This window comes from Brachyhypopomus gauderio, chromosome 4, assembly GCF_052324685.1.
Source record: "Brachyhypopomus gauderio isolate BG-103 chromosome 4, BGAUD_0.2, whole genome shotgun sequence".
NCBI lineage: Eukaryota > Metazoa > Chordata > Actinopteri > Gymnotiformes > Hypopomidae > Brachyhypopomus > Brachyhypopomus gauderio.
The window spans coordinates 18102894-18127853 of record NC_135214.1 but is presented as its reverse complement, the minus strand read 5'-3'; the positions used below and the strand labels follow the sequence as shown (position 1 = coordinate 18127853).

The window sequence follows — 24960 nt, the reverse complement described above, 5'->3', positions numbered from 1 at the left end:
GTAAAAGCTCAGAAACACAATCTCATATTCACACTCTTCAGTTTGGCTCCCCACTGCCTCTCTGGCTCTCTGCCTGCTAGGCACGGCAGCAGTAACTTTAGCCAACGTTGAGCCTTGGCTGCCCATGCCAGGCCTGTCAGTCCGTCTACTCATCGCCTCTGGTCATACAGACATGCTTGTTAAACCCCTGTTAGACACAGTGAAGTGTGACCCACACCCAAGCAGCATTTCAATAGGCTTGAATTGTTTGTTCTTTTGTTTCTTTGTTTTTTGCTTTTTGTTTATCACATCACATGCACTCATACTTGGTAAAGTCAGACTGTAATACGTAAACTTTTAATCAGATACAGAGCTAAAGATTTGTTTTCAGGAGTATCTATTTCACTTGATAACCGATTTGTGGTTGAAATATCATTATATAATTATCATCATGTTTAATTATAGTAAAACAGATGTTAAAAACAGCCTTATGTAGTTCTGTTAGTAGACACAGACTGGTCAAATCACAAGTCGACATTAGAAGTTCTTATGCCAATCGTGCCACAGGTCATACAGGCAGCCAAAACCAGACACAGTTCTATTACAGACGCAGTTAAACTGGAGCCTAATCACAACTGTGAAAACAATGCATTTTTCTGCTAAAATTACAAAAAGAAACAAGCTGTAAAACTGTAGTAAATAAAATGTAACATGTGATACAAAATTCATACCGACACACTAATCTGAACACCAAAGATTGTGTGCCTGGGTCCAAGAGAGTTCAGAACCAAACGTCTTTTATATCAGACTTACATGAATGTGTCTATGTTTTTCATCTTCATATGTGTTTTCGCAATGGCTGTAGGCATTTCCCTGGCACAGTGATGGAATTATTAACAGTGATTAAGAAGTGTATTGTTATGACAGCTATGGTGTGTGTGTGTGTGTGTGTGTGTGTGTGTGTGTGTGTGTGTGTGTGTGTGTGTGTGTGTGTGTGTGTGTGTGTGTGTAGGTTGGTGGCTACATGTAAGACTCCTGCATTGATACATCCCTGTCAATAAAGATATTTCTTCCAGATGTCATCGGCACACAAGCGTGTCGTCTCTTCTGTCTGCGCGTTTAGGAGCTGGCCCCTGGAACTCTCCCAGGGAAACCCGTCTCTTTGAACCGCCATTTTGCGGCAGGCAATTAGGATCTGCCGCTGACAAGTTCGAAACAGTTCACCTAACTGTTGTCTCCGCTGATGGGGACAAGCTAGGCTACGAGGAGACAATTTAATGAGATGTGCCGCTGTTTGTTTGCGGGCTGTCTGTCCCGTATGTCCGCGAGGGGGGGGGGGGGGGGGGGGGGGGGGGGCTCCCAGAGTGGAAACAGGAGGACGAGAAGCAGATTAATTTGTGATGAGAAGACAGGCGGGGGGTGCTGATGGGACTGTTGTAACATGGCTTAGGGTTAAACGAATGAAGGAATGAACGCAGTCAGATGAACACGAGGGGGAGGGGGAGGGCGTGTGGTAGTGGGAGACAGAGAGAGAGATGGAAGCTAATAAGGGTATTAGGCAGTAACTGTTAACTGTAGAGTGCAGAGGAGAATTCCCTCCTTAAAACCGAATGTGGTGTTATAGTGTGTTTTTATATGCGGTGCATGAATCGGGGCCGTCGGGGTGTCGTAACGCTCCCTCTCTGCCCAGTTGCTTCTGCTGATCAGCGCACAGAGCTCTAATGATGTGCGATTACTTTAACATCATTCTTAACGGGCCCTTTAACGAGGTGTTGGGGCCAACCGGCCGGCACGCTGCCCAGCCCCCGATCTGCACCTAACGTCGCCTCTGTGACGGCATAAAACGTTATCTCACAGAACAAATGGCACGTCCTGCTTCGTATGCGGCCCTCGTCTCAGGGCGCTGTATGAAGATACACGCAATAGCCGAAGCAGAAATTAGCTTCAACACACCGATACCTAAAAAAAAAAAAAACGCTGAAATTCAAGCACTCACAGCTTTTTATACGACCTTCATCATGAATCTAATGTAATTTGACTGTAAATGTAAAGTAAATATAAAGCATGCTCCTGCTGTGTCTGTTAATGACCAGGCATCTCAGTCACAGCCTCACACTGTTTCTGTGGGACTCTTTCCTTTGAGAACCTTGCATCTCCTGTCGGGGGCGTTTAGTCTGCAATGACCTGCCCCAACGGCTCCCCTGTACCGGTGGTGTGGAGTTGCACAGTTGTTCTATGGACAGCACCTGTATGAGAGGGAGGGGGACAGGGGACAGGGGACAGGTGGAGGTGAGCCCTGCAGTAGGAGGCGTGAGAGCACCGCTCGTAATGGGACACGGCTGCGGGCCACCCGTGCTGATCCACAGCTTCAGCAGCTGGGTTTAAATCTGTTCCCCCACACCCCGGCCGTACCACCACTGCCAAGCCCTAACAGATGGAATCAAATAAATTGGCTGCTTTTTAGGCGAACAGATTAAAACGCCGCCCGTGTTTCAGAGGAGCAGAGGAAGCGCTTAAATCTGCCGCGGAGTGTCTTGCCCCACTCACCCCGCGAGCTTACCTCTAAATCCTCCTAAAGTCACCTTCACTGTTAAACGCGCCCGCCTTTAACACGCATGCAACGCTGTCCCGTGGGAGCCATAAGGGGAGAGTAAATCTTGGCAGAACAGGGCACGGGGTTTTGCTGACGGAGGGAATATCTTGCTCCTTCTTTCTTTATCGCCTTTTTTCCCTCCATTTCTTGTCTTTTTGGGGTAATGGTTCAGAATGCTTTACTTGGCTGGTAGAGGGTGAAGTTCTATTAATTCAAATGTCAAAATGAATGTTTTCCTCCTACGTTTCACATATTTAAACAAATGTTTTGTCTGGTTTTATCATAAATCTGCATTTGTTGGCTGTATTTGTGTATTAGTGTTGTGTTCTGATCTTTTGAGCTATCCAAGTGTGGCACAGATGTTCAAATAACTTTGAGTCTGAGACACATCTCAGAGTCTTTGGAGAAGAATCTGAGTTCAGTCACATGAAAAACAAAAATATAAGGTGGTGATGAACATAAGTGATTCATGTGCACATAAACATAGACAACCCCCATGTTCCTCTTCCCCCTCCTTTCTTCTCTGCCTTTCTAATTCTACCCAACTAGCCCCCCTGAAGATATTTAGTTACGTACTGAGACCCAAGTAGTTAAGCAAATTACCAAGTAGAGGCTTAGTTGATAAACATTCTTCAAATCTTTTGGGATATTGTTGTGGTGCTCATGCTTGTATTTTAATTACACAAAAAAGTGATCTTTAGTGGATGCTGTCTGCCCTCTCTCTCTCTCTCTCTCTCTCTCTCTCTCTCTCTCTCTCTCTCTCTCTCTCTCTCTCTCTCTCTCTCTCTCTCTCTCTCTCTCTCTGCAGAGTGAGGTGACACTCTTGCGGAATGAGGTGGCCCAGCTGAAGCAGCTCCTGCTGGCCCATAAGGACTGTCCAGTGACGCTCATGCAGAAGAAGTCGGGCTACCACTGTGAGTATCGACCCCTCAGCCCTGACACAGACCCTCACTGCTAGCTCACAGAACATCACTGCTAGCTCACAGAACATCACTGCTAGCTCACAGAACATCACTGCTAGCTCACACAACCTCACTGCTAGCTCACACAACCTCACTGCCAGCTCACACAACCTCTCTGCTAGCTCACACAACCTCTCTGCTAGCTCACACAACCTCTCTGCCAGCTCACACAACCTCACTGCCAGCTCACACAACCTCACTGCCAGCTCACACAACCTCACTGCCAGCTCACACAACCTCACTGCCAGCTCACACAACCTCACTGCCAGCTCACACAACCTCTCTACTAGCTCACAGACCCTCACTGCCAGCTCACACAACCTCACTGCCAGCTCACACAACCTCACTGCCAGCTCACACAACCTCACTGCCAGCTCACACAACCTCACTGCCAGCTCACACAACCTCTCTGCTAGCTCACACAACCTCTCTGCTAGCTCACAGACCCTCACTGCTAGCTCACAGAACCTCCCTGCTAGCTCACAGATGCTCACAGCTCATTCAGCCATCTCTCAGGTCTGGTCTTTGTGCCTAGAACAAAGCAAAACCGAGACCTCTGTCTTTGCCATCAGAACAAGAGCTTGATTGTGAATCCAAATGCTTGTACGATTCTGATTTTGATCAATCGAGGGGTTGAGAATTCTCTTCCATATTCTGAATATTCTGAGCGCAAAAGCCAACAAGCTTTTGTCTGTGGTGATTTTGGAGAGTTAGGCGCTTCTGAAGCTTCTCACATTTCCACCTTTCCGCCATGACTTCATTATGTTGCGTTGGATTTTCCTACCATTGCGCTGGCGTTGAGATTTAAGACGTGCTGCTGACCTTCGCGCTGTGATTAATGAAAGCTCTTATAGCCCCCAAAAAAATAAGTGACCAAAAAGTTTGGCACTGAATTGGCTGCCACTTTTTGTACAGTCTAGATACTTAAGATGGCAGGCCTCTCTGGCAGACTCCATGACAGGGTTGCTGCTGGCCAAGGAAGAGGCTCCATTAGGTGATTCACTGCTAATCCATCTCTGCTTTCTCCTACAACCCTCTAGCACCGGGCAGTTGGGGAATGAGCTAACCTCACCTTACCTTTATTGTCGGCCTGTTGGAACCTCTTTCCTGTGTGATCTTTCGTTATTTTCACTCTTTTGTTATTTGGCGTATGGTATGTGTGCAGTGTAAACAGCATGTTGGGCACTGGATGAAAAGTGTTTGTGTTTGTGGCTAGTGTTTGATATGTCCCGCTGGAATAAAACCGCTCGGGAACAAATTCGGCCTCTCTGGGCGTATGATGTGAGTATCATCGGTGATGTTTATGAGATGGTGACATAGTGATGTGTGCACTCAAATGCTTTAATTGGCAGGTTGTCCCCTCCTGCCACCCCCGGTATCGTTGCCCTTGTCAGGGACGTGTAAACGAGGCCATCGGAGATGGGAGGGCATGTGCGATTCAGCCGCATCTTTAGCCATTTTGCTTATAGGCATCTTATGAAATGAGCAAATCTGTAGCTCGTCTGCCATATGCAGCCACTTCGTATCAATTTGCTGTTGTCAGTGGAACGGAGCAGCAGTTGGACGCGACAACACTACTAGCGGATCTTCGCGCCTCCCGCTAGCACTAAAACCTAATGGCCGCCTGTTTGCCGCCACCGTAGCGTAAGCACTTTCTGGGGAGGATTCGGCCACCGCCTTCGACTTTTGCACAGATAGACTGCCATCGTGTGATGGGCGGGCGCGTGTCTGTGTGCGATGGAGAGAGCGAGAATACCTCCTCTCCTCGACGCTCTGCTCCCATAACTCAACGAGCGGGTGCGGAAGCTGAGCAGAGCGGCTCTGACTTGTATGGACAATGATTGCCTCCGAAACGGGTCCATTACGGCAGCAGAGGCCCTGTCAGCGGGCCGCGGTACGGCGGCGGGCACAGGACCAGGCCGGTCGATACACCACGGCATTGTTAAAGCCCCCCGCGCCTGACACATCCCATGTATAACGCGGGAGCGATGGTGGCTCGGCCCGATTGGCTTGTCTGGGAATGGGGATCGTTTGTGGGCGTCGTGCGGACGGGGCGCCGTGGGAGACGGGGCGCCGTGGTAACAGATGAAGCCATCCGTCACTCTTGTTGGCAGAGGCGGAGCTGGAGAGCGGCGTGAGGGGTCATATATTAGCAGGCCGCAGAAATAAGATGGGGAGGAAACAAATGAACAACAACAACAAAAAGCCTCCACCACTCTGTCTTCTCATTGTAGTAAACAACTAGATGAGATTTCACAACATTTATTGCCAGCATCTAAACAGCAGATGGTCATTTATTCCGTCAAAAAGTTCCGTAATGCGCCGAAAGGCTGTGTGTTCTGTGTTCGTGCTTTGTGGAGTCCGTATTAAGTGGACTGAATTATGTATAGGAGGGGTTCCAACAAGTAGGCTGGGTCAGTGGCTGGGTACTGGGGGCCCAGCGCTGGTAGCACCGGGGCCCCTGAGGCGCACGGGCCCTCACTGCTCTGTCTAACGCTGGCACGCGTATTTACGTGGCCAAGCCAGCGCAATGGCAGGTGGGGGGGATATTACCCAGCCTGCCCTGCAAGCACGACAGGCCAGGCCTCCGTTTGGCAGCGCACGCAGTCCATCTGTTCATGGCGGTTAGAAGATCGGGGATGGGGGGTGGAGGGGGAGGGAGGGGTGGGGTTTGTGTCCAGTACATCTCGCACTGTGCTCCCATGCCTCGTGCCATTAGGGGTAATCATAAGATCCTGAATGCGGAGCGAGACAAGAGCGAGAAATTCACGTCCCGTTTCCGCCGCGTTTGACCTCGTTCGCCCCGGAGCGTGCGAGAGCACCAGTAAATCACCTGATCAGAGCGCCGTCAGCAGACGCGCTCCCTATCTTGCGTGACGCCGGGAGCCTGTTAAACGCGCCGTCTTTTTTACGAGCCTGAATCAGAGGCACGCGCGAGATAACCAGCCGCCACGTTAATTACCCGGTGCCATTTCAGCGGACTCTTGCATCATTAGCCGTATTAATTATCGTAGTAGTCTGCGTTTCTTTTTGATTCAGAGAAAGAGGGGAGGGGTCCCCCCCCCTCCGTTTCCCTCCTCTCCTCCCTCATCAGGATCCAATTAATTCACTGCGATTGTGGAGCAGCTGGTGGCATTTGGACCGCGAGTCTCTGTCTCTCTCCAGCGCGAGCGTCATTAAAATCAGGTGCTGTAATCATCTGTCGCTGCAGTAGTTGGCAAGGTAGCAAGAAACAAATGAGAACTCCGGGAGGGGTGTGAGGGCTTATCCACACGCCACTGCCTGTAATGCACCCTTATGATGTTGGTTTAAAATGACATTGTAACTTTAATTAAAGGTTACTGAGCTAGCGGGGGGAATAATAAAACACGTAGCACGGCCTGTGCTCAGAGGCTGAGTTTAGGAGCAATTATGCGCGGAGTTGAGTAGACGACGAGCTGGGTTGTTTATGCCTCGTGTGTGTTCACAGGGTCAGAACTGTGGCGTTGCGCTATTATTTGTATTAACGCACTAATCAGGAATTGTGGAACTGCCAAGACGTCGCTGGGACCAGCACTTAGTGTACAAGCAGAGAGTTTACCGAAGGCCACACTGTACCTCTTCGTGAGCACAGTGTTATGTAAAAGTCTCTTACCACAGTGCTGGAAAGTTGCCTGAAATGTTTCAGGGTATGTCAAAAGGTTCAGTAGAGCTCAAGGATGCTTTGGGTCTTTCAAACTTTTGAGCTGAAAATATAATATCTTATATTATATAAGTTATATAATAACTTTTTTGGGGTTTTTTTTGGCAACTGTTCAGTCCTAACCGTTTTCCAGAATAACAGGTCTCTTCAGTATCATGAGAAAGTAGCGCTAATCTGACAAGGCAGAGCAGACCTCTTCCAGTGTAATTCTCTTCCAGTGTAATTCTCTTCCAGTGTAATTCTCTTCCAGTGTAATTCTCTTCCAGTGTAATACTCTTCCAGTGTAAATGGTGCTAACCATTCACACCGCCAGTCAAAAGCACCTCAGTGTTCTCAGTAGAGGGCACCAAGCAGGGTATATAAATGTAAACTTGCACACTCTTGCTAGCTCATCACATAATGATTGTGGAGATGCTGCTGTCCTTCCATTCCAGAGTGTGAGCGTGGGGAGCCCCCACCCGCCTCTCCACCCGCACCACACACCCCTCCACCCGCACCACACGCCTCTCCACCCGCACCACACGCCGCTCCACCCGCACCACACGCCTCTCCACCCGCACCACACGCCCCTCCACCCGCACCACACGCCCCTCCACCCGCACCACACGCCTCTCCACCCGCACCACACGCCCCTCCACCCGCACCACACGCCGCTCCACCCGCACCACACGCCTCTCCACCCTCACCACACGCCTCTCCACCCGCTCCACCCGCACCACACGCCCCTCCACCCGCACCACACGCCCCTCCACCCGCACCACACGCCTCTCCACCCGCACCACACGCCCCTCCACCCGCACCACACGCCCCTCCACCCGCACCACACGCCTCTCCACCCGCTCCACCCGCACCACACGCCCCTCCACCCGCACCACACGCCCCTCCACCCGCACCACACGCCCCTCCACCCGCACCACACGCCCCTCCACCCGCACCACACGCCTCTCCACCCGCACCACACGCCCCTCCACCCGCACCACACGCCCCTCCACCCGCACCACACGCCCCTCCACCCGCACCACACGCCTCTCCACCCGCACCACACGCCCCTCCACCCGCACCACACGCCTCTCCACCCGCACCACACGCCCCTCCACCCGCACCACACGCCCCTCCACCCGCACCACACGCCCCTCCACCCGCACCACACGCCCCTCCACCCGCACCACACGCCTCTCCACCCGCACCACACGCCTCTCCACCCTCACCACACGCCTCTCCACCCGCACCACACGCCTCTCCACCCGCATCCCAGCCGTAGGGGGCCGTGCTGCAATCGCAGGGCACAGGTTGCATTTTTAATGAGTGAAGTTTTTCGTTCTTTTAAACTAAGCAGGCCCCTGTGTTCTGTGTAGCTGAGTGTCGGTCTTCACTGCGTATCTGCGTGTCTCTTTTTTCTGTAGGTTTATGTCTGGCTAGGTTCCCAAATACAGATTAAGGTTGTTTCATTACATAAATGGATTTTTCAGTGACAGTCACCATAATAGTGAAATATAGCCTATGCTAAATAGTTGTAAATAATGCGACACTTACGATGTATAAGGCAGCGATTCAGTATTTGCTGATTCTCCAAATGTTACTATGATACGATGTGACACGGTAACGCTTGGTAAAATACATTCAATGTGACTGACACCATCTACAAAACTGCTCAATTTTAATCCACAGTAAACTCAGTCTGGCATTTCTTGACAATTCAATGAAAATGAATACAAATTCTAAGATACTTATTATAATGATTCATCTTTGGTCATAAAGCAATGCAGAATTGTTTTTTTTTATAAACTCTTTCTAGTTTCACTGTTTGGATCATTGTGTATATACATCACACTGAGCCCTATAGTATTGATCCATCGATCAACTTATTGCTACATACATAGCATAGCTACATAATGCTAAATATGTGTTATAGAAAACTTTCTCCCAGTGCATAGTGTCCCTGTGTTGAGCTGTGCTATTTCTGTGTTTTAGTGCTCGATAAAGAGGACAGCTGTGAGGAGATGTCTGTCCCAGGCAGCCCCCATCACGAGGCTATACAGCACAGTTCCGTCAGCACGTCCAATGGCGTGAGTTCGTCCACGGCAACCGTAGCTGCTCTCACCCCTTGCCCAACCACTGGGCCAACTGCAGATCAGAGTACAGAGGGGGAGGAGTCAAATGGAGGCGTGGCCCCAGGCACTCAGACCCAGCTTTCTGGAAGCTGATCGGTTACGCTTCTGAGTTACTGTTATTCCTGGCAGCCATGTTGATGTGAGGAAGAAAACGATCCCTCACTTTCTTCAGTCTGGAGAATATTTATCATGTCTTTGATATCTTTTATTTATTTTCCCTTCAAATGCATAAAGCCTATGTAGAGATGCATGAGATGGCACTTTACAGATAATGTGGAAACCTTTGGTTTGCCTCATTTCTTCTTTTCCTCTGTTTTGCATCCATGTTTATTTATTAAATTATTGTTATATGCAGATGTACACCATCATTCATTGTGCAAAGTTACAAATCCGCCACAATGACCAATTCTGTGTGTTTTAACTGAGTCCTAAATGCCAAAGTGTATCATGGCTCATCATAATGGGGAATGGAATTCCTCAAACATTGCTACAGACTTACAAACCGGAGGTGCAGACCTGATAGACCGGAGGGGCAGACCTGACAGACAGGACTTGCAGACCTTTTTTTTTTTTTTGCCTTTTCCATTTTGCACATGAGGTGAAATGGAGTGTTTGCTCTCTCTGGAGTGTGTGACTGTTAACATGACTAGTTCTGGCAGCTTCTAGGAGTAGATTTGAAAAACCTGCGCTGTTACAAATCTTCAGTGATCGAGCTCAGAACTGATCATAGACACGTTTATTTGTGAGTGAGTCGTCCTTCCACAAGTCGGTGTGTGATGTGGTTTGAATGTCCTAAGTTATCTAATACCTGTAAAAGTAACTCTTAAGAAGGACCTTTGGCTAGAAAAAGCGTGTCTTTTAAGAACAATGCTTTGATAAACATTCCGTGAGTAGTTTGGTACAAAGGCAGTAATTGTAGAAATAGTACATCTTTTTCCATACAGACTTCTCATTGATCTTGATTTACCTATGTTTCACTCATTCACTCATTTATATTTATTAGTTGCAGACACTGATTTGAAACAGGAATTAGGCAAGTGGCAGCATAACATAGACTAAGTTGTTGAATCATGGAAGCCTTCATGTAAAGAAATTCTTTGATTGAGAGTAATGATTTTTTGTTTGTTTTTATTTTTTATTTTTTTGTGCACTTGCTGACAATATGACTCACATTGTTGGAGCAAATAAGATTATTGCTATTATTTATTTCAAAATATTGCATTTTAGGAAGCATTGTAAATGCCATTGCTGATAACATATGTGGTATCTGCAGCTATTATGTGCATTGTTTGTGTTTGTATTACAGATACCCTTCATTCTTTAAAAAAATATGTTTTTTTTAAGAAAAAAACCCTTTCCCCACACATGTGGAGCACATACAGCTTATTCCCATAAAACCTGAAAATATCAATAATAATGAAACTTTTCTAAATGTTATTAGAACCACAATGTGCTTTCAAAAGATGAAGATAAGTCTGTATGCTGTAAGTTCAATTATTTAACTGCAGTTAAACTTAGTGACAGTTACAGAATAGGAATAAGTGACTCCTGCCATCATCAGCTTGGATCAGTTTGCCTTTTCTCCTAAGATGTATTGGCTTACTACTGTGTAGTTTTACTGCTGCATTATTTTGCTTTTCTAAGTATCATCTATTTAAGGATCATTTTGTTTAACAGGTAAATTTGTACGGTCATTGTTATGTGCTTTCCTGCATGAATGACTGATTCTCTGAGAGAATTAGACCAATGTTTAAATCCTGTCTCGGTTTGGTTTATTACAGTTGAACATGTGGCAGTTTTGATTTTCAGCCAGGAAGCAGCAGGTTTGTGTTTCTGCTGTTTGTTCCACTCTGGCCCCAATGCGGAAAAAGGATGTCATTATTATTGTGTTGGCAGTAAACTTGTAACTTGGTGAAAGTTATGTATAAAGTATCATCAATTAATAAGATGTTGTAATAAATCTTTTAATATCTCTTTAAGTTTTTGTTTCAGGGTTGTTTCTTCCGTTTCCTTAGTAAATTGTTTTCTGTACATACAATATATTGCCAAAAGTATTCACTCACCCATCCAAATGAATGGAATCGGGTGTTCCAATCACTTCCATGGCCACAGGTGTATAAAATTAAGCACCTAGGCATGCTTAGTGGAAAAATGGGTCGCTCTCAGGAGCTCAGTGAATTCCAGCGTGGAACTGTGATAGGATGCCACATGTGCAACAAATCCAGTCGTGAAATTTCCTCGCTACTAAATATTCTACAGTCAACTCTCAGCTATATTTTAAGAAAATTGTTATAAGAAAATGTTTAGGAACTACAGCAACTCAGCCATGAAGTGGTAGCCCACATAAACTAACAGCGGGGTCAGTGGATGCTGAAGCATAGCGCGAAGAGGTCGCAAACTTTCTGCAGAGTCAATCACTACAGACATCCAAACTTCATGTGGTCTTCAGATTAGAACAGTGTGCAGAGAGCTTCATGGAATGTGTTTCCATGATCGAGCAGCTGCATCCAAGGCAAAGCATCAGATGCAGTGGTGTAAAGCATACCAACACTGGACTCTAGAGCAGTGGAGATGTGTTCTGTGGAGTGACAAGTTGTGCTTCTCCATCTGGCAATCTCATGGACAAGTCTGGATTTGGCAGTTGCCATGAGAATGGTACTTGTCTGACTACATTTACAAGTGTAAAGTTTGGTGGAGGGGGATTATGGTGTGGGGTTGTTTTTCAGTAGCTGTGCTTGGCCCCTTAGTTCCAGTGAAAGGAACTCTGAATGTTTCAGCATACCAAGACATTTTGGACAATTCTATTCCATTTGGACCTCTTCCAACATGACTGTGCACCAGTACACAAACCAAGGTCCATGAAGATGGATAGCATAGTCTGGTGTGGATGAACTTGACTGGCCTGCACAGAGTCCTGACCTCAACCTGATAGAACATCTTTGGGATGAATTAGAGCAGATACTGAGAGCCAGGCCTGAGGCCAGTCCAACATCAGTATGTGACCTCACTTAAGCTCGTGCGTGAGTCAAGGAAGGTGAGCGAATAATTTTGGCAATATAGTGTATGTGCAGGTTTGAACAGTTAGTAAATTGGTATAGCCTGCCATCTTGTGGTGACAGGAAAATAATTTTTATGTTGAGAATTTTCACAGGCTCAGCACGCGCACCACAGCAGCACATCTGGTAATTCAAGAAGTCTTTTCACCAGTCATTTTCAGTGTGATTATATTAAATATTAATTATATGAACCAGTATGTTAAAACCAGACAATAAGTCATTACTGACATTTTATACAGAAAGGGTTTGGAAGGGCATAAAGGCTGATTTTACAGGAGAGCACAAATTGTCCTATGTGTTGTCATTTATTTAAAATTGGTTTTATGTTTTTTTTTATTATATTTTTTCAATTTAATAGGTCTAGTCAAAATTTAATTTGATGGCTGCTCATCCAAAATGCCACTTTTCTTTAATTTCAAGTCTTCAAAAGGCTACAGACCTGCTCTTTTAAGGCTGCGCAGTAATTACTGTAAAATAAGTTATTAGTTGACAAACACTGCTATATTAAGTGTCAAGCCAGGATATGTTTTTAAATATTGAGTTATTAAAAGTTTTACATATTTTATAAATTTACAGATTTTGCTCTTAGATGAACAGCAAACAAATCAATGATACACGTTAAACCATTGTCAGCAGATCGAACCATCAAACTTTTCTATTGTAACTATGGACAGGAAGTTATGACTGGATTCAAATGTTTACAACTGTTTGTGTTCTTACTTTACCATGGCTGTTTCACCTGAGAGGTTACAACTATGTTGAGGAAATTGTCAAGTAATTAGATTCTTTTGATGTGCGGTGCACAGGACTGGGTCCTTGAGGACTCTTCTGCAAGGACGACGTCAGGGGACCAGCACGGTCTTTACACCGATCCTGTTCGGAGCTGATCTGTCGTTTTTATTTTTTGGAGGTGTCGAGACTACCCCTGCTGGCCATTGCTGGTATTGCGTCGCTCTTGGTTTGTCTGCATGCTCGATCATGAGATGCAGAGCGGTCTTTTTCACCCTTCTGTGAGCGTGGTATCTGTCACCATGATGGCGGGTGTGTTTGGTCACCCGTGAGCCGGTGTGGGTAGGCTTTGATTGGGCACAGGGCTCCGCTCTGTCGCGCTGGCTGTCAAAACTGCGGATCACTGCCCTGTTGATCGTGTGGAGGTACTGACCTTTCTGACGTTCCGGTTGAGAGCGCCTCACAGAGGCAAGACGCTGTCTGCCTAACTCTAGACAGCTCTTCAGACTCGGTAATCTACAGTCACATTTCCACATGTTGCCTCTCAAGTCCAGTGACTGTAGCTGAGGATCGATCAATAAATCCGAGGATCTAAGTAAGAGCATGTTGTTCACAGTTTGTGTCTGCAGGTGGGGACACCACTAAAAGGGATATTGATATTGACATGTGACTTCCTTGAAATTAAAAATATAACTTCCATTCAATATTAGGATCTTCAGTTTGTGTGAATGTCTGAATGCAGAGAGAGATTGTCATGGCTTAAAAAACAATACATTAAGATTTTCAAATCTCTCAAATATGATTCTTAGATTTTCCGTGAACAGATTGTAATCAACCATGAGTTCACACAGAGACAAACATGAACTGAAAATGTTGTGTGGTAAACTTGATAACTGATTGTTTGAGAACTTCAGTAGTTGCTCAAGTATATGAAGCATGTTGCTCATCAATGACATGATTTGTCTTCTAAGGACAAAATCTCCAGTGATTTTAGAGCTATTGGTTTGAGTCAAATTGACTGTGATGCCTATGCAGTGTTGTATAAAGTATTCGAGACCCATACTTGAGTAAAAGTAAAAGTACTCTATCAAAACATTGACTTGAGTAGAAGTTGAAGTGTTCTTTAAAAACTTTACTTAAGTAGAAGTACAGAAGTATTCAGCATTTTTTGTACTTAAGTATTGCAAGTAGTTTAGTCTAAAATTTATTACTTAAGTACTGAAAGTAAAAAGTACAAGTATTTTGTTTTGAATTAATTAAAGAAAGCCATCAAAGTTTGATTATCATTAGTTTTTATATATCACTTACAAATCAAAGATGTCAAAGATCACAAGTACAAGTGTTCTGTATGTACTTAAAAAACTGGGGTTAACACTTCGTACACAAAAAACAGATAACCTATGTCTTGCTATGTCGTAGGTTTGACGCAGAAGTACAAATTCGCCTTAATTTAGCTGAGAAAACGAGGTGTATTTTGGACATAAAATCCGTCTGTCGGATTACCCTCATTAAATGCTCTTTCCCTATAAAAACACTACACTATAAGAATGGACACGATTAGTCAGCACGTCGCCTTTATTGCCAGCTAATGTTAAGTGAATTCTGCAGCACGCCATGAACATAATTAGGTTAGTTAGCTAAGATATCTAACCTAACTAGTGCTTACTGCGCTATTCTGCTGTTACCAAACACGGTACCATCTCTTTTAATGAGATAAAAAGCGAATTATTTGGAATAATTTCGAAAATATGTGTATTTGTATAAATATGTAAATTAAGCTGAAGGTGCTGGAAAATACAGAAAATTGACCGTCAAAGTGCCGTACAAGTGCATGAATTCTACCTTGTAACTTCGCACGCACAAAAATCGAGAGGTGCACGACCTCGCGACGCGACCGCGCGCGTGTGGTCAACGCGCATGGGCGGAGCCGCCGCGTTTGCGTCATTTTTGCCGCGCGGACCCTTGCGGCAGTCACGACGTGTCGAGTGAACCTAAATTACGAAGCAGCTCAAGTGTTCAGTCAAGGCAGCAGCAGAGTAAACGAGATGCGACCGGAGAATGCGCAGTTTTCTCATAAGACAGCCTGATCGCTTGACACGGTGACAGCGCCAGCTAACACGTTTATAATTGTAACGAGTAACTATAGAGCACGTAAAAAATGTATCGGAGTAAAAGTATTAAACTGATGGAAAATATGTAGTGAAGTAAAAATGGAAGTAGGAGAAAAAAATAATACTCCAGTAAAGTACAGATACAGCATTTTAGTACTTAAGTACAGTAGCGAAGTAGTTCTACTTCGTTAATATACAACTCTGTGCCTATGGTATGCAATTTCTTGATATGTTTAAATCTGCTGTTTAAACCAGGCAGAGGTGTCTCATTGGCAGTGGCGTGCACACATAGACATCAGGTGGTGCTAAAGCACCACCAACTCTGCCCTTTATCAACGAAAGTGCCCTTTTGAAACTTCGTTTTTTTGTTTTTTTTTTAAATTATTATTATCATTTTACTGAGGTCGGTTTGAAATGATCTTTTGAAAATCTTAGCGATTAAAAACAATGCCCTGAAATGCGCCACCACCTCACACACACCCGACCTCTCTCTTCCTTTGTCACACCAGATGCGCTGCCGCAGCAGTTCAGTTCAGCGAGTGGAAGGAAGCGTCTTCAGCACAGCACACACGGTCACAGATAGACTTCTTCTCCCGTGCCCCACCAGCCAGGTCACATACACATCAAGTCAAATCGTACCGTTTGCCCTCTAAGCCCAACGTGAAATCATTTTCTTGTGCAGTAAAATGTCTCATACAGCACCAAACTACTCAGCATTTTTAGCCGACTGGTCACCTGATAAACTAGTCGCACTAGCCCAAATCAATGCTAGATAACGTAAGGACGACCACATACAAATAATTAAGGTAGAGTTTGCAAATCTATGTATTAAGCTGAAAGTTTTCTGTTGTATAGGTTTTGTTAGACAACATAAATTAACACATTCGTTTGTGAAAGAAGAAACGGGAAGTTCCCCATTAGCTACCTGTGAAAAATGCTCATCTGCATTCATGTAATGACAACACACTTAATTGTAGGCCTATATTGATTTACTAATTGCAAAATATATGCAACAAGGCCTGCAGACAGTGGAGGGTAAACAGAAGTTAACTGAAGGACATGACTGTATATTGGATATGAATTGTATCAGTTGGCTGCGTGACTTTTTTCCATTGAAAACTCACGTTTAGAGAATGTGACAAATAAAAGTCAAATTTCATTCAACATGTGCTTGTAATTTTTTGTATAATGAAGAGTTCCACATGCGCTAAAAAGTGCCCCCCCCCCCCCCCCCGAGCCGAGCACTTGCCCCCCAAAATGTCTGTGCACGCCACTGCTCATTGGGGTCTCTACTTTACACCGAAATTAGACCGATCAGTTGCCCATTCTTGCATTAAGACACATAGCTGCAGATATCCTATAAAGGCCACTGAAAAAAGACAAAAATATATGTCCCCACCATTTTGAACGCTCAAGACCACTTGCACGGGAAGCTTGGTGGTAAACCACTAAACCCCTAGAGTGGCCATGTCTTCCAGGAAAGGATTGCAGTGTAGGCATTTTTTTAGAGGATGTTGTCTTGGAGTTTATCCTCATTCACAGCAAACAAACAAGGAATTCACCCTCCTCAGCATGAAGGATCCTGCTGAAGACGATCTGCTAGCCTGAAGGACGTGTTTAATGTATTAGATACAATCATGTTAATACTTCTCTTGGCACAAAATTCATTCCCATGTCACATGTCACATGCATGAAAAAAATGCACTTACTTTGTGAAACCATTGCTCTGTTAATCTCCTTTTAACAAAACGAGCCAAACACTGAACTAGACAATTAGACATTTAACCAACCTTCTCATCAAAGAGTAAAGTGGCATATTGCTGTTTCATAGATTACAGTAGGCTACAAATAGTGCGTCCAAGCAATTACATTCTATGAATTTAATGGAAGGCTTTCTCGGGCTTCCTATCTATAAGCTATTGTTAAGCAGTGGGAAATGACTTTTGTGTGAAGGATTTGATGTCGGACTCCAGCCACTGGACTGCTATTGTCCACTGTTTCCTGTTAGTGTGCCAGATTTGTCAACACTGGACAACCATCTGGGAAACAACAGAGCTGGGTCTATGCTACCTGAGGGTAGTGCTAATGAAAGGCTAACTAAAGGTAATCAGAAGAAAACGCAGAAAAAGTATATACAAAGATTGTCCTTGCTGGTATTGTTTCTAGAAAGCTTATTATTGTAGCCTATATAGACATACTAAATGTGCGTGTTATATTCTAGTACCCTAACTCTGCATGTTTCTACCCAATGAACTCCTTCATGTATATCATGTTTGGATCTGGTACAAGGAGAACCGTTAGATCTCACTGTGTACTGCACGTTCATGTGGCTGTGATGGTAATAATAGCTTGACTACTTGACTGCGCAGCCCATAAGCTACCAAACCAGCCTCATCTAAAATAACGCTGTTAGAGAGGGGACCATCTTTCATTGCGTGCCTGCTAGTCTCACTACACGCACAGCCAAAGAAGGTAAGAGTTTCTTGTAGACCAAGTTGGTAAAGACGCTGCAGACTTCTACAACGTGAACATTACACGTACGTCAAAGATACACCGTTACCTCCACACACTCTGGTATCCATGGAAACGCGCCATGAAGAGGTCCCTGGGGATAAATGAGATTTTGGTCATGTGGTTTCACAAGATGGCGACTTCAGTGCGGGGATACAGAGTGAGTCGGAGGTTACAGTGTTGCACATCGATAGCAAAAGATTTTTGAAAATACCTAGCTGCGGATCATTACGGGGTCAACCGGTTAACTCAGAGATGCAAACTCTGGCAAACTAATTCACCAGCCGCAGGGATACAGCTGTCTTGCTGAATTGATGCGGTTAGAGACTCAGTGGGGTTCAAAGTTGAGCATTCAGTAGCCTGCGCAGCCTCAAGAAAGGCGCATTAGGAAACATTAGGATACAAAGGCAGACTGAACTAAAAGATCTTATTTTCGTACAGGCTGTTTGGTAAGTTCCATGTTTTCTCCATGGAGAATCTCTGAATGAGAGAGAGAGAGAGAAGTTCTCGCTGCAGTGCCGATCTTTGTCCATCGGAATTACAGCAATAATATGGCTATCCATGTCTTCGGTAAGTAACATAACGGATTACACTGACTCTTTATAATATTTGAATGTTATGTAAAACGTACATTTTGCAGGTCTCAATAAAGGGACGTGTTTTCATAAAGACCTGCAGATCGCCTCAGGGCGTGTAGTGGCCTTTTGGCATCGTTTTACGTTCGCCGTGGCAGGAATCAACAATAACTCGACCATGTGGACCTTGTAATCGGAATCTTTATCAGAGCTAACATGTTATCTTGGGTTGTCTAAACCACGATGTGATGGGCCTCAAAATAACCGTCATTTACGGTGTGTTTGTAGTGCATTTGGTGTGAAAGTATTCTGAGGATAGATTATTGTATTGATGGGATGTCGAGACACGGCCTAAATCACTTTCTCTTGAAACGTGGGAGATTAAGGAGATTAAAGGAGCGGAAGGAACGCTGTGATGATTCCGTTTTTTCCTCTTAAATGACGTCGTTGTGTGCGGCTGCGCTTTGAAGTGTCAACCGCACGAGACGGAACAATTAACATTGACGCGCCACGACCACTTCAAAGGGCAGCGGAACAATCGCCCTTTATGTCTGTGAATATTAGTTACAACACCGCAGTTAAGTGCCAGTCAGACTCCACGGGGTGTCTGTAGTGCTAAAACGGATTCAGGACTACAATCGAGAAGCATAGCGCCTGTACGGTCCAGACACTTGTTGGCAAAATGATTATTCATGGGGAGGAAGCGCTCTTCCCTGGAGCTGTTATCTTTAGGGGAGCAGCCATTTTCTATCAATATTAAATGCTGAATCATAGGAGGGGCATTGGAGCTGGAGGGGAGGATGCGTCCTAATTTAGCCTGTGGCGCCGACATCTTCCCCACAACTGGGATAAAGCCACGGGCTCTTCCTTCCTCCGTCAGTGGACGTGAGGTTGCAGTGTTTTTTGTTGAGACATTTGGACGTGTTGTCTAATGAGCTGGGGTAATTGGAATGGGCTTTGCTTGCTTGTTTTGATGAGAATCATGTTCTTAAGATCATTTTAGATGATTTTGATTGCTTGGACTTTGGTTATGAAAGACCTTGTTGGAATAATATAATAATCAGTGCGAAAATGAAAATAATTGCAATTAAAGCTGTACCATGTATCAATTCACGCTCTGCTGAAAGTGCCTTTGAATTTGATGCAAGGAAACGATCTTCAGTTTAAAGCCCCTGAAATGATATTTCCTGTCGAGAGAGAGAGAGAGAGAGAACAAGGCTACAGTGCAGTAAAGACTTTACAGGTCTTTGAGAGGGCGTGTGCAGTATTGTCCAGAATCCTCTGCTCTGTGGGCTCATATTGTTCCTCTCCTGGTTCCACTGAGAGTTTCTGCAGGCTTTTCCTGCCTGCCGTGTAACTCCACTGGAGAGCCAGCCGGGATTTGCGAATGAACTGTTTCATTCTCTTTTTTCAGTCACACATTGATGAATGAGTTTCAAGTTTGTTCCCAAACATAATTACTCGGCATTGCTTCGTCCTGTGGTACGTGTCCTTGAGGGCTAACTTTACCCAGCATGTTATTTGAGGTGAAATGCTGCATCTGACTTTTGTGCAATTTCAAGTATATTTTAAAGATATTTTGTAAGTGAACTTTTAGAAATGCTTGTATGGGGAGTTCTACCTATATGAAAAATGAAATGTGCCATATTTTGTCAATTGTGATTTTTACACCCCAATCGAAATTTGTCCTCCGCTTTTAACCCATCTGTGCAGTCAGAACACACACACACACTAGTGATTACTAGGGGGCTGTGGATCACACGTGCCCAGAGCGGTGGGCAGCCCTAGCCCGGCGCCCGGGGAGCAGTTGGGGTTAGGTGCCTTGCTCAAGGGCACCTCAGTCATGGCCTGTCTGGGAATCGAACCCACGACCCTCCGGTCACAAGTCCAGTTCCCTAACCGCCAGGCCATGACTGCCCCATCTTTATCTTTATCCCCAATATAAAGATATTGTTTCTATTACTACTGTATGTGTTATCTTGTTTTAAAATGTGAAGGCAACAGCTTTTTATTTATGTATTTATTAAATAGATAGAAATAGTTAGAAAAGTGCTGAGATGATCCTGACAATTTGCAAATCACATTAGCAAGGTCCATGTTTTTTGTGAATCTATTGGCCTGCTGATTTGTTGAGTTTATTGTGGGATGTGAGAGACACATGTAAGGATTCAGTGTTATTCAGTGTTATCTTATATACTTAATTATATACATTATTTTTACATTATTTTGTCTATTTTAATAATTTGTCATTTTATTACTTTTTAAATTTTGTTTGTTTTTTATCTTTTATTTATTTTAATGTTTTTTATATTTGCTTCTTTTTAATTTCTTTTATTTATTCTGTAAAGCACTTTAAGGGCGTACTCACACTAGGCACGGTTTGCTCGTTCCGTGCTGGGGCCCGGTTATCCCCCCTCCCCACTCCCCCGCTGGCCTGCACTCACACTCGCTTCAGCAACCCGGCCCGAGCACGCTTACGTCATCACAACGCCGCTTTATTTGGAAAAAAGCGCGCTCGCACAACACTAGAGTTCACGATTCTCTTTTTATTGTATTTTTGGAGTCGTTTTGGGAGTGCAGAAACACGGTGCAAGCACAGATTTATCGATAATTTAACACAACGATTGTCTGCTAATCGCTTTGCCGCTATGACTGTTTAACGTGAGCGTCGCATCACTGATGTCATGTTTGAGTTCCAGCGAAATGAACCAATCAGACGAGGCACCAAGCGGGCCCGGGCACGGATAGCGCTCACACTAGAAGCGAACCGTGCCCGAGTCCACATGAATCGTGCCCTGGCCCACCTCTTCAAAGCGGGCCCGAGCACGGTTAACTGATCCGGGCCCGGGCACGGTTGGAGCGCTCACACTAGCCAAACGAACCGTGCTTCGGCAGGCAACCGTGCCCGGGCCCGGATCACAGAGCCTAGTGTGAGTACGCCCTAAGTTGCTATGTACGAAAGGTGCTATACAAATAAAGATTATTATTCATTTTATGATATTGCCTGGTATCCTGACATTTTCTAGGAATTATATTTGATATGTTCAATGTAGCTATTGTTATAGTATATTAGTCTCATGATCATAAAGTTGTTCACAGGTTGTGTCTTAAAGTTTGTGCTGAGTGTCTGGAGAATTTTTTTAGCAGCTATATGTGAAAAAAGACGATTGCAACAATTTTGTACAAGGGCTTATGTGGCCTTAACCTAGAGAGAAACATTTCATTCTCCTCGTGAAAAATCTTTCAGAATTTTCACACGCAAATGGGCATTTGTCCACCCACTACAGCCCACTAGAGGGTGCTATGTCCTTACCCAGATACTTAAATGTAGCAGGTGAGGCAGCTAATGCGCGCGTACTGGTTTGCCTCTCAGATACTTATTCAGCATGCTTTATCATTTGGAGTGGCTTAGAGAGAGACGCTAATTTTACTTTAGATTTAAAATGCACATTCTATATTTAAAATGTATATTCTATTGTTTGTTAATCAAATGTGTGGCCTTTTTTGTTCACATTTGTTGTTGTTTAAGTGTCTGGGTCTTGTATTCAGGGTCATGACCCTAATGTTTCCTTACCTTAAATAAGATCCAGCCTCTAGACCAGCAATGAGCATACATTTTTTTCTAAGTATACAACAAAGCACTTGTGTAAGGTGTTGTGTATAGGGTTTCTAGCATCTAATATGCCTTTTACATTTTCTCTGACAGATAATGATGAATACAGACCGCCAGTATGGAAGTCTTACTGTGAGTACGGCCTTATTCATGTATGTCGGTCATTTTGCTTGCTCTAGGAACAAACTCTAAATGCTGAGAACCAAAGAACTCTTAAAATAAAGCTGGTTATGGATCTGTATTTTGTTGTTATGGGAATAGGGCGATGTTTACTTTAGACATATTTGTTATGATTTTGTTCTTGTAGTGTATCAGCTCCAGCAGGAGGCGCCACATCCCCGACGTATTACCTGCACTACGGAGGTGAGCAGATAAAACGCTACGCACTTCTCTAATAATCACGTCTGTCAGTCCCTTGAAACCCTTTAGATAGGAGTGATTAACACTCATGGCAGTTAATACACAGAGTGTCTCAGAAGTGAGAGAACACTCATATAATATTTAAAATAATATAAATATAAAATAAATAATATAAATAAAAATAATATATAAATGAAAAAAAACGGACATACTTTGTGAAGATACTGAATGTTGATTATTTTAAAGACTGATTTGTTGTTTCTTGTGCTAGCGTTGAGCCAGGTGGTAAAAGTTCATCAGGAATGGGAGAAAAGGAGTCTTATTACTCATTTCGATTGATATCGGAATTCCTTTACGTTTCAAACATGCTGTAAACATTTATCCCCCTTTAGATGAAATGCACAAGTGCATAACTATTAGTGTGATATTTTGAAATATTTAATTTGCTTTGAAATTAATAAAAATCTTGACTGCTCTTCCGTGTTCCCTTCTGAGTTTAGCTACAATATTAACAGTACATCAGCAAGAATAACAGTGAAAGATCTGTAACTTGCCACCCCCTCCCGCTCCCAGCGGAACCAGATTAGTCAGGCGGATAGGAGTATTAATTAGAGAAACCGTAAGGTAAAGCCTTTGAATTATTCATTTGTATTATCAATCTCCAGGCTGGGTGGTGGGGCTGTGGTAGATAGCTGAAACCGCCTCAGTGTGAGATGTGTTCAAAGATGAGGCAGAAATCCAACCCCCTCCCAAGGCAAAGTTGATACCCCCCCCAACCATGGACACACACACACACACACACACAAAACCAATTCCGAGACTGAATTTGTACAAATTAATAGTCACTGGGAAAGGGAAAATGCTGTGGTTTAGGTTCTGTTTTTATACTGGTGGCACAATAGAGTTTTAAAGGAGTGTTTGTGTGAGATGCCCCCAAACAAAGGGAGATGATCGTTAGAGGCTGTGCAGTGCACAGTGAGCTGTTCTCCTGCTGGTGGTGTAATTCAGTTGTTCACCTGGTATCACATCCAACACACTCACTAACACAGTGCTCTGTCTCAGCCGTCTGGACGCACACTAGTCAAGGATGAACATGAAGGCGTATTAATGCACATTGTGTCTTCAAGTGCATGTTGGGAATTTAACTAGCCCCTCCCCCTTTCGGGGGGTCATTAAGGTCCTGTTTCGGGCCATTTCAGGCCAAGCGCATGGATAAAAGCCTGTTTATTGAAAAGCCCACTCTCCCCTGGGCGGACGGGGTTGTGGAAAGAGATTTAACCCCGTATAATCCCTCCAAACCAGGCTGGAGAAACCCGATTTGCATCTCATTCAGAATATGCTAATATGTCGCCTATGTACCCCAAGCAAACCTTCATCACCAGCTCTCCCGCTCTGTTCATTCCAAACCCTGCACATCCACTGTCTCACATCCCTCGGTTTATTATGCAAAACTGTTCAGTGATTGGTCTACCATCCCAGACTGCTAAGAAAATAGCCTTTAAGGCTACTGAAGCAATATATTTGCTGTCTATTTCTGAGTAATTGGCTGCAATTACAGATGCATTTCTTTCCATTACTGTATGCTGTGGGTAAACCCCATCTGTCATGCATGATCTGCCTTGTGTGCTGCATATATTTAACACCGTTTGCCTAAGAGCCCTACAATCTAGAACTGGAGAATGGCCATTCATGTAGAATTCAGCACTCTTAATCTTTGTGGATTGGATGGTGATCCTTTTTTATGCAGCATCTGGAGAATGATGATGATAATCATAATAATAATAATAATATAGTTTTTTTAGTACATTACAAAACAAGTTTATAAAGTGATTAAAACAGATTATAATGCAGAGATATCCATTATCTTAAAATTACATAATGGGAGAATAAGATGACTAGAGAATCTGTGGTCTCCTGCTGCACAAACAGCGGTGGATCTTCAGGTCCTGTGGTCTGGTGTTTGTCTAAACCCTTAAGGGCTGATGTGGCCTTGTTTATGAGGTCTGGTCGGGGCAGACGTCTGGGTTCCTCTGGCTTCTCTTCCATCATCTGGTCTGGGTGAAGGCAGGGTGTAAGGGTGTAGACTTTGTCCTGGGGTTTAGTAATTGGGTTACTCTCTACTTTGTTGAATATGGTTAGTCGATGTTTCCTGTGCTATTACAGGGCATTAGCACTTTGAAATGGCTTTAAAAAATCAATTTTGCTGTCAATTTTAATATAATTTTGTACGGTTGCTTGATATTTCCTTCATTTTTATGATGGTCGGTATTTTTTCTGTTTTTATCTCTGGTCGTTAGAGGCAACAGTGACCCGTGCTTTAGTATTTTCTTTGAACCAGCGTAACTGATTCATCTCACAAAGGGCTTGTTAATAAGCTCTTGGACTAAATCAAACGTGTGTTTTTGTGCAGGGAGTTGCCACAGTAGCTTGCTGCTGTACTGTTAATGAGCGTTTTATGAGAAAATAGCCAGTGTTGCTCGGTGTTCATCTCCATAGCAGTAACCAGCACTGCAGATTAATGCATTAGAATGCACTGTGGAGGCTTTTGAGTTTATTATTTTGTTCATTTGTGTGATGTTCTGATAATCAGATGATGTTAAACCACAGCAGACTATACGCACCGTCACCTCAATGGAAACGACAGCAATGTGGAGGGAGGAATGGCGCAGTTCATCTCT

The 24960-nt window shown here is 44.3% G+C and overlaps 2 protein-coding genes across 6 annotated transcripts in view; both read left to right on the top strand.

The window, feature by feature from the left end:
* Nucleotides 1–11300, top strand: part of atf2 (activating transcription factor 2) — a 54329-nt gene extending 43029 nt beyond the window's left edge. For all 5 annotated transcript variants that reach the window (XM_077002814.1, XM_077002810.1, XM_077002812.1 and 2 more), the window contains 2 exons: nucleotides 3381–3486; nucleotides 9188–11300. In XM_077002814.1, coding sequence (XP_076858929.1) covers nucleotides 3381–3486; nucleotides 9188–9420 — 339 coding nt within the window. In that variant the 3' untranslated portion in view covers nucleotides 9421–11300. The remainder of the gene's footprint in view (nucleotides 1–3380; nucleotides 3487–9187) is intronic.
* Nucleotides 11301–18270: 6970 nt separating this feature from the next.
* The window catches only part of chn1 (chimerin 1), a 39027-nt gene continuing 32337 nt past the window's right edge, over nucleotides 18271–24960 (top strand). The window contains exons 1-3 of the mRNA XM_077002821.1: nucleotides 18271–18304; nucleotides 22016–22054; nucleotides 22230–22285. Of these exons, the coding sequence (XP_076858936.1) occupies nucleotides 18286–18304; nucleotides 22016–22054; nucleotides 22230–22285 (114 nt within the window). The 5' untranslated portion in view covers nucleotides 18271–18285. The remainder of the gene's footprint in view (nucleotides 18305–22015; nucleotides 22055–22229; nucleotides 22286–24960) is intronic.